Source organism: Salmo trutta, chromosome 3 (assembly GCF_901001165.1).
Source record: "Salmo trutta chromosome 3, fSalTru1.1, whole genome shotgun sequence".
Taxonomy (NCBI): Eukaryota; Metazoa; Chordata; class Actinopteri; order Salmoniformes; family Salmonidae; genus Salmo; species Salmo trutta.
The window spans coordinates 31,947,668-31,965,418 of record NC_042959.1 but is presented as its reverse complement, the minus strand read 5'-3'; the positions used below and the strand labels follow the sequence as shown (position 1 = coordinate 31,965,418).

The following is a 17,751-nucleotide window of genomic DNA, read 5'->3' as shown; positions in this document are numbered from 1 at the left end:
CTTAGCCTTGGTATATTGGCCATATACCACAAACCCCGAATGTGCCTTATTGCTATTATAAACTGCCTACCAATGTAATTAGAGCAGTAAAAATAAAACTCATACCCGTGATATTCGGTCTGATATACCACGGCTGTCAGCCAATCAGCACTTCAGGGCTCGGACCACCCAGTTTATAAATATCTATATCCCTGATAGCTTGGACTATATATTGATTAGCATGTCTAATGCGTAATACTATCTTAGAAACACTGTACATCCATGCAGATTGTAAGGTACACAGTCAAGGACCTTATTCGATAAAATGAATACCAGCTTGGAGCAGTTTTGAAATCCACTCTCCATGAGCTAGAAGACCGTTTTGATAGTCTATGGAAAGGTCTCGCCTATCTGAAATGAAAAGCTAAAGCCTACAAAATATCTTGGAGATGCAGAGTCTCACGTCTAGAATGTGCAATCGCAAAATGCCAATCGTGTTCACTAAAGCTCGATGCAAGCTTCTCTCTTTCCCCACAAGGCTGCGGGGGTGTCCTCAACACCAAACTAAACAAACAAACGACAAACAATGCTGTAACAGATGTAGAGTGGGACAGATGAGCCCTAGTTATGGTGGAGGGAGTCGCTCTCCCGCTGAAACAAGTGCATGCAAGAAAATACCCATTGTACCTAAAGGCTTCTCGCACCCATTAGATTTCCTATTGAAATGTAGACACAGCAGTCCAGAGTGGCAACGCAGCTGGTGACACTGCAGTACTAGTTATTTTTCCTTTGTCCAAAATGGTTCCATCAGAGTTGACCAATTACAGTGGCAGCAGAAGGGATGCAACCAATCAGAATGTTCGATTGTGGTTATTTCCCTCCCATTGGTCTCAGTTAGCTTTTCCGGGTGCTTGAGTAAGACCCATGGTCATGACTTTAAAATCCTCCAACAGGGTTGGATCAGGAAGACAGATAATGAATAGTTCAGCATGTGAGGCCAAATATCAGAACAGAGAGTTGTTCCAACCAGAGTCCAGCTAAATTAATCCAACCCTTCTGTGTTGTAGAGATGGAAGCATGGACACACTGCACACAGTCACACACTGCTCACTCACTCACACACGCACGCATACATACTCACACACACACATATGCGGTATAGGTAAATGGATAGGTGTGTGGTGTTGTTCAGTGGTCTCCATCCTCCCAGGCACAGTCGTTCTTCTGCTTGGCCAACTTCCTGACCACTCTCTCCAGCTCCTTACGAGACTTCTGCTCATCCTCCAGACATTGCTTGATCCACTTGCTCTCCTGGCGAGACACATACACAAATATCCATTGAACCTCAGCAAAGACGTGAAAACACACGCATTCACACACACCTACAAGCAGGAACCCACAATCACAAAACATGTACCTGCAGATAGACAAGCACGCACCCACAAACCACAACACCAACACTACTGAACAAAATGGCTTGTCAGAGTGAGTTTTAAATCAACAGTTATTTTACCTTCTTTAATTCATGGACCTCATCCTTTAAAGCGTACACCGCATCAACCAGACTCCTGCAAGTCAAGAAACAAAAGGTTATCAGAAAGCCGGACAATAGCATATTATTTTCATGTTACAATATGATAAAGGCTTTGGAATTTGAGTGTTCGAGGTAGTTGAACAACAATTCCACAAATATTAACGTCCCAATTTCATGCTTTTCAATGTTGACCACAATTTCTTGCTATTCAACGTTCAAGACAAAACCCCTGTTTCGCCAACACTTCAAGGTCATCACGTAAAGACATTAAATTCTCAATTTTAACTGAGAAATAAAATACTAGTGTCCTACAGTATCCTTGAAAAAGCTTCGGATTAGATGTTTTGAAACGACCGGCTGAACGATAACTAACTGCAGATCCATGTGCATACACAGTAATGGAATGGCCTAATAAGAAAGAGTCTATTCTCCTGAGTGATGGCAGTCTTACTTTTCCTCTATGATGGTCTGACCGTTGTTCTTCATCTCTTCCACCATCATCTTCTCTTCCTCCGGCAGCAGGACCTGAGGGACAGAATCTTTCCTCACCGCTGCACACACACACACACACACACACACACACACACGTATTACGCGAGCCTACCAGACTAGCTAAATGCCCTTTATGCTCGCTTCAAGGTAAGTTACTGCAACACTGAAGTATGCATGAGTGCACCAGCTGTTCTGGACGACTGTGTGATCATGCTCTACGTAGCCGATGTGAGCAAGACCTTTAAACAGGTCAACATTCACAAGGCCGCGGGGCCAGACGGATTACCAGGATGTGTAATCAGAGCATGCGCAGACCAACTGGGAAGTGTCTTCACTGACATTTTCAACCTCTCCCTGACCGAGCCTGTAATACCTACATGTTTCAAGCAGACCACCATAGTCCATGTGCCCAAGAAAGCGAAGGTAACCTGCCTAAATGACTACCGCCCCATAGCACTCACGTCGGTAGCCATGAAGTGCTTTGAAAGGCTGGTCATGGCTCACATTAACACCATCATCCCGGAAACCCTAGACCCACTCCAATTCGCATACCACCCCAACAGATCCACAGATGAAGCAATCTCAATCGCACTCCACACTGCCCTTTCCCACCTGGACAAAAGGAACACCAGGATTGAGGAGTAACTGATTACACAATCTGTTACATGTAAGGGATTACAAAAAAAACAGTAACCATTACGTTACCAGCAAAAAAGCTGTAATCAGATTACAGATACTTTTGAAAAACTAGAATACTTCGAGGATTACTTTGAAATTCAGAAAGGATGTTTGAAAAAAATCTTTGACACTTCTGTTTTCTCAATGACATTCCAATCAACATTGAAAAAAGGCACAAGTATAAGTTTGTTCCACCTGAGCGTGTCTGACCACAAGTCAGAGACCACTATGATGACACACCAAATGTGTTTGATGAATCAAACTCCTTATTGTTTTACCTCAGCATAACCCAAAAACTTTGGGTAATCTATACTTCCATATTTCCAAGTCCTATTCTTGAAGATCAAGGGATATAACATTTATTGGAATGACTGGAATTCTGATAGATCTTTACATTAAAAACCAAAGTCTAACTTAATCGTATTACTATATGTAGTAGAAGGCGATGGGTTAGAAGAAGCCTACATAACCAACCCATAAAGTAAAATTTAACATCCATATATAGCCAGCTATGTAAACTTTAACATTGTTTTATCCTGCAATAGATGTTGTTCAATTGGTAACATACATTGTCTTCTTCTAATGCCTCAAGGGGAAAGTAAAGTAACTGAACATAATCAGATTACGTTACTGAGTTTGGGTAATCCAAATGTTACTGATTACAATTTGACAGGTAACTAGTAACTGTAACTGATTACATTTAGAAAGTAACCTACCTAAACCTGAGGAACACCTATGTGAGAATGCTGTTCATTGACTACAGCTCAGTGTCCAACACCATAGTGCCCACAAAGCTCATCACTAAACTAAGGACGCTGGGACTAAACACCTCCCTCTGCAACTGGATCCTGGACTTCCATGATGGGCCGCCCCCAGGTGGCAAGGGTAGGCAACAACACATCTGCCACGCTGATCTTTAACACGGGGGCCCCTTAGGCGTGCGTGCTTAGTCCCCCCCTGTACTCCCTGTTCATCTATGACTGCGTGGCCATGCACAACTCCAACACCATCAGTAAGTTTGCTGACGACAACAGTTGTTGGCCTGATCACCGACAACGATAAGACAGCCTATAGGGAGGAGGTCAGAGACCTGGCAGTGTGGTGCCAGGACAACAACCTCTCCCTCAACACGAGCAAGACAAAGGAGCTGATCGTGGAACACAGGAAAAGGAGGGCTGAACACGCCCCCATTCACATCGACGGGGCTGTAGTGGAGCGGGTCCTGTAGTGTAGCAGGTCCTTGGTGTCCATATTACCAACAAACTATCACGGTCCAAACACATCAAGACAGTCGTGAAGAGGGCACGACAACGCCTTTTCTCCCTCAGGAGAGATTTGGCATGGGTCCCCAGATCCTCAAAAAATTATACAGCTGCACCATCGAGAGCATTCTGACTGGTTGTATCACCGCCTGGTATGGCAACTGCTCGGCATCCAACCGTAATGTGCTAGAGAGGGTAGTTCGTACGGCCCAATACATCACTGGGGCCAAGCTTCCTGCCATCCAGGACCTATAAACTATTGTCAAAGACTCCAGTCAACCAGGTCATAGACTTATCGCTGCTACTTTACGGCAAGCGATACCGGAGCACCAAGTCTATGTCCAAAAGGCTCCTTAATAGCTTCTACCCCCAAGCCATAATCAAATGGCCACCCAGATTATTTACATTAACACCCCCTCCCCTTTGTTTTTACACAGCTGCTGCTCACTGTTTATTATCTATGCATAGTCACTTTACCCCTACCTACATGTACAAATTACCTCGACTAACCTGTACCCCCGCACATTGACTCGATACCAGCACCCCCTGTACATAGCTTCGTTAATTTTATTGTGTTACTTTTTAAATTACATTTTTTTGCTTAAATGTATTTAGTAAATATTTTCTTAACCAACAATGCAGTTCAATAAATAAATAGAGTTAAGGGCTTGTAAGTCAGCATTTCACGGTAATGTCTACACCGGTTGTATTCGGCGCATGTGACAAATATATATACAGTTGAAGTCGGAAGTTTACATACACCTTAGCCAAATACATTTAAACTCAGTTTTTCACAAATCCTGACATTTAATCGAAGTAAAAATTCCCTGTCTTAGGTCAGTTAGGATCACCACTTTATTTTAAGAATGTGAAATGTCAGAATAACAGTAGAGAGAATGATTTATTTCAGCTTTTATTTCTTTCATCACATTCCCAGTGGGTCAGAAGTTTACATACACTCAATTAGTACTTGGTAGCACTGTCTTTAAATTGTTTAACTTGGGTCAAACGTTTCGGGTAGCCTTCCACAAGCTTCCCACAATAAGTTGGGTGAATTTTGTCCCATTCCTCCTGACAGAGCTGGTGTAACTGAGTCAGGTTTGTAGGCCTCCTTGCTCACACACGCTTTTTCAGTTCTGCCCACCAATTTTCTATAGGATTGAGGTCAGGGCTTTGTGATGTCCACTCCAATACCTTGACTTTGTTGTCCTTAAGCCATTTTGCCACAACTTTGGAAGTATGCTTGGGGTCATTGTCCATTTGGAAGACCCATTTGCGACCAAGCTTTAACTTCCTGACTGATGTCTTGAAATGTTGCTTCAATATATCCACATAATTGTCCCACCTATTTTGTGAAGTGCACCAGTTCCTCCTGCAGCAAAGCACCCCCACAACATGATGCTGCCACCCCCGTGCTTCACGGTTGGGTTGGTGTTCTTTGGCTTGCAAGCATCCCCCTTTTTCCTCCAAACATAACAATGGTCATTATGGCCAAAGACTTTATTTTTGTTTCATCAGACCAGAGGACATTTCTCCAATAAGTACGATTTTTGTCCCCATGTGCAGTTGCAAACCGTAGTCTGGCTTTTTTATGGTGGCTTTGGAGCAGTGGCTTCTTCCATTCTGAGCGGCCTTTCAGGTTATGTCGATATAGGACTCGTTTTACTGTGGATATAGATACTTTTGTACCCGTTTCCTCCAGCATCTTCACAAGGTCCTTTGCTGTTGTTCTGGGATTGATTTGTACTTCTCGCACCAAAGTACGTTCATCTCTAGGAGACAGAATGCATCTCCTTCCTGAGTGGTATGAAGGCTGCGTGGTCCCATGGTGTTTATACTTGCGTACTTTTTTGTACAGATGAATGTTTGTACCTTCATTCTTGGGAGCAATTTCCAAATGCCTGAACCAAACTTGTGGAGGTCTACAATTTCTTTTCTGAGGTCTTGGCTGATTTCTTTTGATTTTCCCATGATGTCAAGCCAAGAGACACTGAGTTTGAAGGTAGGCCTTGAAATACATCCACAGGTACACTTCCAATTGACTCAAATTATGTCAATTAGCCTATTAGAAGCTTCTAAAGCCATGACATCATTTTCTGGAATTTTCCAAGCTGTTTAAAGGCACAGTCAACATAGTGTATTTAAACTTCGGACCTACTGGAATTATGATACAGTGAATTATAAGTGAAATAATCTCTGTAAACAAATGTTCGAAAAATTACTTGTCATGCACAAAGTATATGTCCTAACCGACTTGCCAAAACTATAGTTTGTTAAACAAGAAATTTGTGGAGTGGTTGAAAAACTAGTTTTAATGACTCCAACCTAAGTGTATGTAAACTTCTGACTTCAGCTATAAATTTTTTTGATTGACAGGTTGAAAAAAGACATCAATCACACAGACACATACAAACGCGGTGGCGTGTGCTCGAACACACACACACAGTATCCTTCGTCTCACCTGTGTTGTTCTGATGCAGGCTGGCCCCTGTGCAGTAGGACTCGATCACCTTCAGAATCTGTGCATCCTCCTCCAGAGCAGCTGTACCTGTCAATCAAAGGCACGCAGGGGAAACAATGGGTCAGGTGCGTTCTGAACCACAACAACTGACTTTATATTCAAACCTTCAACATTCCACTGACAGTCAGGTCCAACAGATTTAGCTGCAGCATCGCTATGGGTTTATGCTACCAATGGTCCATTTCCCTCTCGTCGTTCCATGCAATTTAAAGTTACTGTCCAGTGTTTCCAGAGCAAAACCGTTTTCCTTCCAAGAAATGGCAATTAAGCATATTAAAAAGCAGCTTTTCTGTGTTGGAACGGTGTGGGCGTACCCCAACAACAGAATTGTGTGGGTGTATGCCGGTCATAAAAAATATATTAATGACAACAAGTAAACAGCTAATTGGCCAGCTCAGCCAACGACCCAACGTTACGTCATGTTAAACCAGGAAACAGAAAGCATTTTTGAAACAGTGTGTTTGAGATACAAGGTGGTGTCCCCCCCCCCCCTCTAATTTACACTTTGGCCACAAATACGAGTTTAGGACGAGTCAACAACATTATTTGGGAACGAGTTCAACTTTAAACACTAATAAGAAGAAGCTGGATGTGTTTGATGAGTAACTGACTTTCACTCTCATCTTGAGAAGGCGCACCGACTGCGAGTTACCATCAACCACGAGATACACGTTTGAGCTACTATGCAGAGAATGACATCGTGTTGATTCACAGAGCTAGAAATTGGTCATCGGTTAGGCGGCGGGTGGAATTTGTCACAGTGTGAATCTGTGCTTTCCTAGGTGGCAACACATTTGGACACTAGGAAATTATACATAATAGTGTGTAATGATCAAACCTACTTTTCCGCAGGAGGAACTCATCGTCGGAAGGTTTTCGGTCCGTTTTGCGTTTCGGGAGGAACTTCTTAATGGGCCTCGGACTTTTACCGGAGTCCTGTAGGAGTCGGGGAGAAGTGTTAGCAGGGTAGAGTACGCAGTGACAAACGTCGTCAAGCCAGGGGAAAAAGACCACGGTAACTGCAAGCATACAGTAACACACATTGCCACCATGGACAAAAACAAACAAGGTCGACAAAGTCTTACATATTGCATAAGCATGGGACGGTAACCAAAGAAACCTGGGTCGTGTTCAGTAGGACACGCAACATGAAAAGAAAATGTGTGTTTCTTATTGGACAAGTCTAAGTAATCACTCCCTCTTTCAGTCAGGTTTCTTCCATTTGGTGGCTAATGAACATGACCCTGGTGTCATTTTAAACAGTTTACTTTTAAAAACAAAAAAAATGGTCCTCTCTGAGTCATTAATTAACATGTGATTTCCAGCACAGGCGTCACACACTTGGAACAAACCGTGTGGCCTATGATGTCATCGCGGCAGCTAAAATGGATCCCCTTCATCCGTAACGAGCCAAAGATGAAGATCCTCATTGAAACGATGAATAGTTCAATGTAATCCTTTCATTTGTAAACAATTCTATTTTAAAACCTGGAAATTTGCTTTCTTGGCGTTATATTTAAATAATGGCATTTATTCATGCTTATTTCATCACATACCTGGCAAAGTGCAACAAGAAGCTGCCATATTGAAAATAAAGCATGCACCCAACAGTAAATAGCATGTACAGTAAATCAATGAATTTATGCATGTGTCCAGTTCAATACAGCCCCTAACAGACTTTAAAAAAACACGACTATATTGTTCACATTTTCAAATGAAAGCCTATGACAAATTCACCATGATTATTTTTTAAAAGCTAAGGGAATGAGTGTTTCTGCGTCAAATTCCACTTGTACAAGTATGGCTTTCTGTTACCTAGAAATCAGGCTTTGTTGTTACCTAGAAAACAGATAAGAGATCTCAGGTAGACCGTCTGCCAGAGGTTTTGGGTGACTACGGGGGATAAAAGACAGACAAGGCAGCAGAGAACACAGGAAACCAACAGCTTACAGCAGAGGAAGAGGAAAACAGAGCAATGTGTTGCCACTTCAGCACAAGGGCGCACACACACACACACATATCCACACAGTAAGAGAGAGATAGATAGATCTAGCCTTACCTTCAATATATAAGACATTCTCTATAGAAGCCAGTTTGGAGAGAGAGAGAGGGAGAGAGAGAGAGAGGTGCATAAGAATTTTCTTTGAGAATTTTGATAGAAGTAGATGAAGTGAACATTTCAGTACCCCCCCCATCCTGTAGTGTGAAGAAAACAGATGAAAATATAACAGGGTAGAGGAGAAAGTTAAAGGGGAGATGGATGCATTCTCCAAAAGGGTTGAGGAGGACACCCAGTTATTAGCTGCTTTAACCCCGGGGGCAGAGAGCATGGTGGGTAATTTTCAGTGATGAACTGTCGCACTCAAGCGCACCACACATAACCAATTTTTGGTTATTGCATGTATGTAACGTCTTTTGTCCGTTTTTTTTTTTTATGGATGTCAGGACTCGCAAAACTATAACCATTTTTAAAAAGGACTATTCTGGCTAAATAAATGGAAATGGAATGAACTAGAGAGAACTTTAACACCTGATCATTCTAGCTCACCCTCATCTCACAATGACCACAGTTGTATCCGGTGTAGCCGACCACCAGGTCAAACACCACTCAAAGACAAGTCTTTACCAGAACTAATGTGGTTACCGTGTGGCTGGGTCCCGTGTGGCTCAGTTGGTAGAGCATGGTGTTTGCAACGCCAGGGTTGTGGGTTTGATTCCCACGGGTGACCAGTACGGAGAATATTTTTTTTAATGAAATGTATGCATTCACTACTGTAAGTCGCTCTGGATAAGAGCGTCTGCTAAATGACTAAAATGTAAACGCTACTTAACACGAATACACTCCCCACTACACAGTCATCCTATAGCTTCCAGGAGCTACTCATCCGCTAAGCGCTCTGTCCACACAAACAAAGCTATATCCCAGAGGGTTTTTCCATAGTCCTATTAGAGTCAAGTTACTGTGAGACATAAAGCAGTGTTCTGTACCCCAGCTCCTGAAGAAACCTAGTGTATGCAGGCGTTTGTCCTAGCCCAGCACAACATCCCGATTCAAGTAACCAACTATTCATCCAGACCTCGATAAGAACAATCTGGAGGGTTAGTGCTGGGCTAGAGAGCTGCACACACTGCAGCTCTCCAGAATCAAGAGTGAAGAACCCAGAGATAAATGGACTATAAATCTGGGTTGGCCTACCTCCTTGTAGCCCAGTGCAGCAGAGGGCTTGAGGGGCGGGGCAGGACGCAGGCAGCTCAGGGACCAGGGTTTGGTGGTCTTGGGGGGCTCCAGTGGTCCCCGGTTGGCCTGGCTGGGGGTGCTGAAGATGGGCAGGTGGGACTGGTGCGTGGGAGTCCCCACCATACTGACCGGTTTCCCCCCCTCGTTCTATATCATCCATACACAGAGATAAGCCACAGTCAGGAAGAGGGGATGTGTGAGGTTCAATGGAAGTTTAATGCAAGTGCCAGCCATGTGTGAAGTGCAGTGGTAGTTCATAGTTCAGTGCAATGCGAGTTCTAGCTACGTGTGGACTGATGTGCATGTTGTCACACCACTGGCCATGTCTAAAGGGAAATACACCATTTTGTTTAGTGTACATTGTGTACACACAACAGCACTTCCTGTATCTTTGAAACAATAAATAATGCAGTGTGCTCTCCTTGCGTGTGTGAGTCATGCATTTACCCTGATTATGGTGCCCACAGGGCTTCCGCCTTTGGTGTAGGCATTGAGATGGTCCAGCCAGTCCTGCAGTTCCTGGGGGTTACTGCAGAACACTGTGACACGATCAAACATGCTCCCTGCAACACACACACACACACACACACACACACACACACACACACACACACACGTTGCTGGGAAGTTCCAGGCTAAACTACCTAAAGTTAGGTACGGGTAACACTTTGTTAGCGAGATGTTTCGTTAAAGCCCACAAGTCTGACATGAATCATAAACGCCCACCACGGCACAGTGTCGTGGCTGGATGACAAACTGGATCATGGTGTCATGGTTACAAAAAAAAGTAAGCCTCAGTACAAAACCACTGGCAACTCTGGAAAAATACGAGGTCAAATCATGACGTCAGCGATCTTCAGGTCGGAAAGTCGGAGCTCTTAGAAAGAGGCCCGAGTCCCAGAGTTGGAATTCCGAGTTGGATGACCGTTCAAATCAAATTTTCCCCCAGTCTGAGCTTGTTTATTTCAGAGTTCCCAGTTGTTTTGAACTCGGCATATATCATATCATGCGTCAAGTGGCAAGTAAATAAGACAACTCTGATGAGTGGTCCTCCCAGCAGTCTTGTCATGTTAAATGATAGCATTACATAAACACTATGATTCATAGTTCACATAACTCACTTAGTATCGTTTCCTTTCCCCCTCAGTGAATGTCATAAGTCTTAAAATCGTTTAACCAGACATTAAATCAAGGTTTACACAGCCATAGTTTGTACTGAAGGGACTGGAATAAGAATGACTGCCAAAGCAGCTTGATGTTATTTTTATCAAAGGAATGCTTAAATGAGGCGCAAACGACCATTAACAGCCTACAACCCACTGATGTAATAGGAATATGATAATGGACCCGTGACCTCAAATCTACTCAACAGGACCTGTGTGTTATGATACGGCCCTTTCAATAATTGTGCCGCAGAGTATTCCGGTCTTTCTCCATCTCCTCTGAGATGAATTTACTGTACCTGTGATATCAAAGGCATAGTGGCCGTTCTCTGTGTCGTCTGTCTGTCTGGAGACCGTGGAGCCCGTCAGTGGCAGCCTTCCCTGTTGGGAAAGAGAGAGGAGGAGGAGAGGGGGTGACACACTGCCACAGATACTCGGGAAACACTTGGGACACATTCAGAGGGCGCACATCTGGTGCTTGTAGGTTACCTGGTATATGAAGCCGCTCATCCGCGGACTAGCAGACAGCATGACCAGCACACTGGGAAACATCATGAGATAGCGCTCCTCTTTCTCCTATGGAGAACACACATTTAACACAGATACGGCATGAAAGAATCAGACATGGCTGTGTGTCAAATACACACACTGACACCCACAGACAGAGATGAGTGTCTGAGAACTCTGGCAACGGGACGTGAAAATCAGTTGCGTCGATGATATTTGGGGAGAAATATCGTAGTTTGAATCCACAAATCATAATATTTCAGCTAACTTAAAGATGCACTTTGCAGAAAATGCTCTGCCATTTCCCGGTTGCTAAAATTCTAAATCATTCGCCAAATTTCAGTTTGTGTGACAGAGAAAGCGAATATACCGTAGAAAATCATTGTACCATCTAAACCGCTGTGAAATAAAGTATTTTTTTCACACAATCAAAAATATTGTATTTTCAGCTGTTTGAAGCTAGTTTACAAAACCGAAAGTAAGACGCAAAAACTAAACATAAAAAAAAGGGAAGCATAGAAAAAGCGCACATAGAACAGATCTAGCACTTCTTATAATTGCCTTCAATGAGAATGAAAGATTTGTAACTCACATTTCTATGTGAATATTGTCAGGTCGCCCAAAAAGTTACATATTGCAGCTTTAAAAAAGGTAAAGAAAACAGGTTATCTGTTTGAAAGATGTTAGATAGATGTTGGTTGGTGCTTCAATAAGACCAAAACAAAGCCAGACATTTGTTCCCCTCAGCCCTCAGATCCTCATATTCGACCCCCTACACAGAAACCACACTACAGGGGGGGATGACTTTTCACTCTACAGTCTGTGGTTTCTGATTCATAATGAATTCAAATATTTGAATAACATTGGCTTAATGTGGGAGAGGCGGTGGCGATCACAATATAGCACTCTTCTCCAGAACGTGTTGGACGGAAACAAACTTATCTGCTCCGAATAAAGTCGTCAGGTGCCGAAATATTACAATTCTGAAAGGGGAAATAAGTCCTTGGATCGATTCTAAGCCTGTGAGTGAACAAACAAGCAACAATTTTACTTCCTGTTTGTCAAGCATAAAAAGTACCTGGTCCACCTCACGTTTCCCGTTATTTGCTTTGCCCAAGCACACATTCAATGCTGCTCAAAACATTAATATCCATTCAACCACATGGCTGTGAAAGGAGCCATTGGAGTCGTTCATTTGAACTTTGACCTTCTCGGAGGTTGCCTGTAGCGCTCCGTCTGGATAGTTACCGTTACACACAGATCTATGATCAGCTTACCGCCCCCAATCCTAAAACCGATCTTAGTTCAGCATATCTTAGTTCTTAGTTCAGCATATAAAGACACCTGTATCTGTTGCTCTCACCTCATTGGTCCCGTTCTGCATGTGCACCTGGGACATGTAGGCCACGTGACCCAGAGACTTCATGCCGTCTCCCTCCCAGCCTCTCACTGGCTCTGACAGGATCTGTAGTTCCAGGTTCTTACGCTTCCGCAGGTCCTGACACTGGGTCTGAAATGAGAGAGAGAGGTGTGGCTTCCCTGTGGCTCAGTTGGTAGAGCATGGTGTTTGCAACGCCAGCATGGTGTGTGCAACGCCAGGGTTGTGGGTTCGATTCCCACGGGGGGCCAGTACCAATTTTTTTTTTACAAAAAAGTTTTTTTTTTTAAATGCATGAAATGAAATGTATGCATTCACTACTGTAAGTCGCTCTGGATAAGAGCGTCTGTAAATGACTAAAATGTAAATGTAATGTGCCAATTAATGTATAGTGCATATGAGACACTGTTAGTGTGTGGTGGAAACAGACAGACAATAAGATAGCCATTTTAAGCCTGGGTTAGTAAGCATTTGCACTAGTGCAAAGCTAGTAACTCTGTAATATAAAATGTCCATGATACGGCATTACTGCAACAGGTATAACTGTGCCTCACGCAAAGGCGAGTTACAGAGAACAGTTTACGCGACCAGAAGGGGGATTCCCCCTCTCACAAAGACAAAATGACAAAGCAACATCCACCAAGTTCTGACTCAGACATAAAGAGCAGGAGCGTATGCAAATAGGCCTGGCGGACCCAAAAGAACAAGTTAACCTTTGGGAAGCACAAACACACGCCCCAGCACACCTCACACACAGACACCTCAAGGGACTACAGTACTCTCAGCCACAGTGGAAACTGCCTCTCAAACTATTTCTCCAACAGACACCTTGTATAGACTCTCATCTAACACTCGTCTTCAAAATCTGTGCTGCTATTTCAGTAACAACCCACCTTAGGAAAAAACTTTTCACTGAGGACATATTACACAGGAAGCAATATATTTTCTTCATTAAAACCGCCGAGATGGGCGCATCATAAGCACCCCCTATTTGACCTTTTTTTATGCAAGGCTGTCTCGTGTGATGCTCCTCCCCCTCAGTTTGGCAACATAAGAACTTGATCCAAAAAACATTGACCCATCTTCAGATAAGCATTTTTAATTTCATGCACTGAAAATGTGCTTTCATGAAGACACCGAGCGCGGTTATATGCACACAATAATGCGATTATTGTGGATAGTAAGGTTAATATAATAGTTTGTTTAAAACGTTTACATGCTTTGCAAGAAGAACGATTTCCATAATATTCCTGTTTACACGGACACATCTGAAATCAGGCTACACGATGGGACTTTTGAGAAATGCAGAAAATCGGCAGGCAATCAATCAAAATAAAACCTGCCACAGTGACCATGTTATTTTGGCGAAAGCTTTTTGATTCGGAGTTCCAGACATTCTACATTTGTATGTGAAAACTATTTCTAAGATGCATATTTTCAGTTTTTCTGAACTCGCTTCACTCGCGCGTTAGAGGAAGGCTCTGCGCTACTGGTCCTGGCACATGCACAGATCAAATACACCGCTGGAATGCTGATGAAGCTGTTTACATGTCCTCATCATTCAAAAGACTGCAACAACCAACAAATAAATTGTATTTTAATCGGCGTATGCTTACTTCGATTTTGACCTTACGCCGATTAGGATAAACACCTTACCGTGTTAACATGACTATTTCATAATTTGCCTACAGCCATAATCAGTTTAATATTCAATTATTATTGTATATGTATATGTACTCACTGATCATTTTCAGTGACTTGTCTCTCTCCCTCTCTCTCTGTAGTGTGTTAGTAATATAGAATAGATGATGCTACTATAGACTAGTAAGATTCTACAATGCGCGTGGATCATCTCTATGGACCATGCCAACATTAACATTGCACGAGGAACCACAGGGGATCTGTACCTACCACCAAGCTCTTAAAGGCCACCGTTGCCTTCAAGATGTCACTGTAGTCCGGGTGGGCCTCCTGCAAGACAGTCAACAACAACAAAAACTGTTAAATAACTTAGATTTTATACACAACACCTTATAAAAAAAGGCAGGGGTGAAAGTAAGCCGGTACGGAGTCAATGGAAAAGAATAAGGGGGTTACATAGTGGTTCGACGAGAACACTTCCATTTTGCCAAGGCGGAGACGAGTGGCCGAGACAGAGATGTGCGCAGACAGCAGTGGACGCATCCATCGTGTAGTCTAATGACCATCGCAGGATGTAATTACAATACACGTTTATGTGTTTTGTAACAGAAGGCCCTTTCCATTCATCAAATGGCGGGCGCACAGTGCAATGTTTCGGATGCTGGAATTATTTTGTGAGTGGACGAACGTGCACGGGTAGCCTACAGGAGAACCTTTTTCAAGTGATTGTTCGACAAGCAGATGAAGACATCATGGCTGGTTGTGTTAATGCCACATTAAAATGTAATACATGCCAAAAGTTATGACAATTCATTACTACCGTAATTTCCGGACTATTAAGCGCACCTGAATATAAGCCGCACCCACTGAATTTGAAAAAAAATATTATTTTTAACATAAATAAGCCGCACATGTCTATAAGCCGCAGGTGCCTACCGGTACATTGAAACAAATGAACTTCACACAGGCTTTAATGAAACATGGCTTGTAACAAAAATAAATAGGCTTTAACAAAACACGGCTTGTAACAAAAATAAATAGGCTTTAATGAAACACGGCTTGTAACAAAAATAAAAAATTAGCAGTAAACAGTAGCCTACCAAGAAAGTCATTGGTCACTATCTTCCTGCTCCTGTGCACTGAAACCACTGAAGTCATCTCCTTCGGTGTCGGAGTTGAATAGCCTCAGAATTGCTTCAGCCGATATTGGATCGTTTTCATTGTCGCTCTCGTCACTTTCATCCGGAGGCAAATCCCCCGCTGAGCCCTCTTCAACATGCAGCAGTCCAGCCTTTCGAAACCCGTTGATGATAGTGGATTTTTTGACAATGCTTCACGCTGTCAAGACCCACTGGCAGACTTGACCATAAGTTGCTCTTCTCATGCGGCCCGTTTTAGTGAAGGATTTCTCCCCACTTGTCATCCAAGCCTCCCGCTGAACACGGAGCGCCACCTTAAATGCACGACTTACACTGATGTCGAGTGGCTGCAAATACTTAGTTGTACCCCCAGGAATCAGGGTGACAAAATGACTACCGTAATCAGAATGATGGGAAGTTTGAGAGCGCTCGATTTAATCTAAACAGTAAACAAAAAAGATGTTTGACCTTAACCTGTTCGGCAATTTCATTGGTCTAATGAAAGCTTCATGCCGCCCAAAAAAACTGAGCACGTCACAGAATGTTTTTTTGGAGAAAAAAATTTGAAAGCGGGAAAAATCCATATATTAGCCGCGTCATTGTTTAAGCCGCGACGTTCAAAGCCTGGGAAAAAAGTTGCGGCTTATAGTCCGGAAATTACGGTAAGCCTACTAGGCCCACAGAGATCATATGAAATAAATAGGGATTCTATATGTAATTCTATGATTACACCTAAGCTATTACACACACACAGGGAGTACCGTACCAGTTAAGAAATTAAATGTACTTTCACCCCTGAATAAAGGTGGATGTAAAAAAATAAATTAAAAGAAATCCAACTACATTAAGACGTTTGGGAGGGATATCAAAACATGGTATATCAATGGTATTTGAGCATTGAAGAGGAGTGCCATCTGGGACAGTGGAGGTGAGTTAAATGTCAGTTGCATATGGTTCCATAGATGGGCCTATAGAGAGTTAAGCAACTGCCCTCCATGTTGGCTCTAGATGAGGCCTACTGTACCTCCACGTGTCTCTCCAGCTCCTGCAGCAGGACGGGGTACTTGTCCAGCCTCATGAAGGGTTTACTCAGGCTGGTGGTCAGGGTCAGGATGCCCGGCGTACTGGCCCCCTGGCTCTCCATAAACGTACCCAGCTCCTCACTACAACACACACACACACAGTTATACTGCTGGCTGACGATGTAAAGAGATAAAGGGAAAAGATTCTACCAAGATTTTTTTTAAAAGACATTGATTTTGGAGTGAACAATCAATTAAGTCAATGTTGAATTTGTTTGATAGTGAAAGGACAAAACTTAAAACAGATCCCACAGTATGAAAGATGCTAATTAGTTTAGTGTGAAATCGAAAGTGCCTCATCTGCCTCAAACAACAACCACAACTATAGATATCCTGTGTGCAGCTTCCTGTACGTGTGTGTTCTTTTCTCTGCAGTGCATCTTTTCACATTAACAACTGTGCAGCAAGAGACAAGGGAGGGAAATAAACAATAGTTGCAAAATAGCATACATGATTAAATTTGCTAAACTAACATAATAATTACACAACCGCTTGATTCATTTCTTGGTTTGAATTACCCCTACCGTGTGTGAAGGACAGCAGACGAACCATTAAGAGGTGCTCAGAGGCTCCGGGCTGATTGTAGTGAATGACACAGTGAGGATATGACGAGGGTTGGCTACACACTGAAGGTCACTCACTCATAGTTACAACTGATAAGTGAGAAACCCCTCTGTCGCGCCCAATGATGTATATAAACCCTGGATTTGTGACGATATGCATTGGCCATTGAGAGGCATTGAAGCCACTGGTCGGCCATTTTGGCACTCCCAAGTAGGAGGAGTCCTCCATAGGAATGAATGAAATTCTACAGTATTTCAATTAAAATGTTTCAAGGACAAATACAAGTATTTTTTGTTGTTGTAGCGAGCACAAAAAAAAAATACTTTCAAAGGAAAATGTTAATAGATATATATTTTTATTTTATTTTTATGTTTAGCTCAGATAATATAATTTAACACTATGCATTAAAGAGTCTGTAATAGAAAAACAAATGCAGATATTAATAAATGCATCTCCATAGCTTCCAAAATCTTTTTTACAACGCCGGAGGAGTACCAAGATGGCAGCGAGGTGAATTCAACACAAGCCCCCTGTCAGTCATCCAGGGTTTATACACATCATTGGTTACACCTC

General features: G+C 42.8%; 1 protein-coding gene across 2 annotated transcripts in view; it reads right to left on the bottom strand.

Annotated features, from left to right (window-relative positions):
- Positions 1-691: 691 nt before the first annotated feature.
- The window catches only part of LOC115172947 (rho guanine nucleotide exchange factor 6), a 28,217-nt gene continuing 11,157 nt past the window's right edge, over positions 692-17,751 (bottom strand). The window contains exons 10-22 of one of the 2 annotated variants that reach the window (XM_029730846.1): positions 16,557-16,695; positions 14,664-14,723; positions 12,738-12,884; positions 11,357-11,443; positions 11,167-11,248; positions 10,152-10,267; positions 9,663-9,851; positions 8,526-8,546; positions 7,309-7,402; positions 6,407-6,493; positions 1,965-2,064; positions 1,493-1,547; positions 692-1,290 (exon numbers count right to left, since the gene is read on the bottom strand). In XM_029730846.1, the coding sequence (XP_029586706.1) occupies positions 1,168-1,290; positions 1,493-1,547; positions 1,965-2,064; positions 6,407-6,493; positions 7,309-7,402; positions 8,526-8,546; positions 9,663-9,851; positions 10,152-10,267; positions 11,167-11,248; positions 11,357-11,443; positions 12,738-12,884; positions 14,664-14,723; positions 16,557-16,695 (1,300 nt within the window). In that variant the 3' untranslated portion in view covers positions 692-1,167. The remainder of the gene's footprint in view (positions 1,291-1,492; positions 1,548-1,964; positions 2,065-6,406; positions 6,494-7,308; positions 7,403-8,525; positions 8,547-9,662; positions 9,852-10,151; positions 10,268-11,166; positions 11,249-11,356; positions 11,444-12,737; positions 12,885-14,663; positions 14,724-16,556; positions 16,696-17,751) is intronic. The other variant, XM_029730856.1, reaches the window with a different exon arrangement.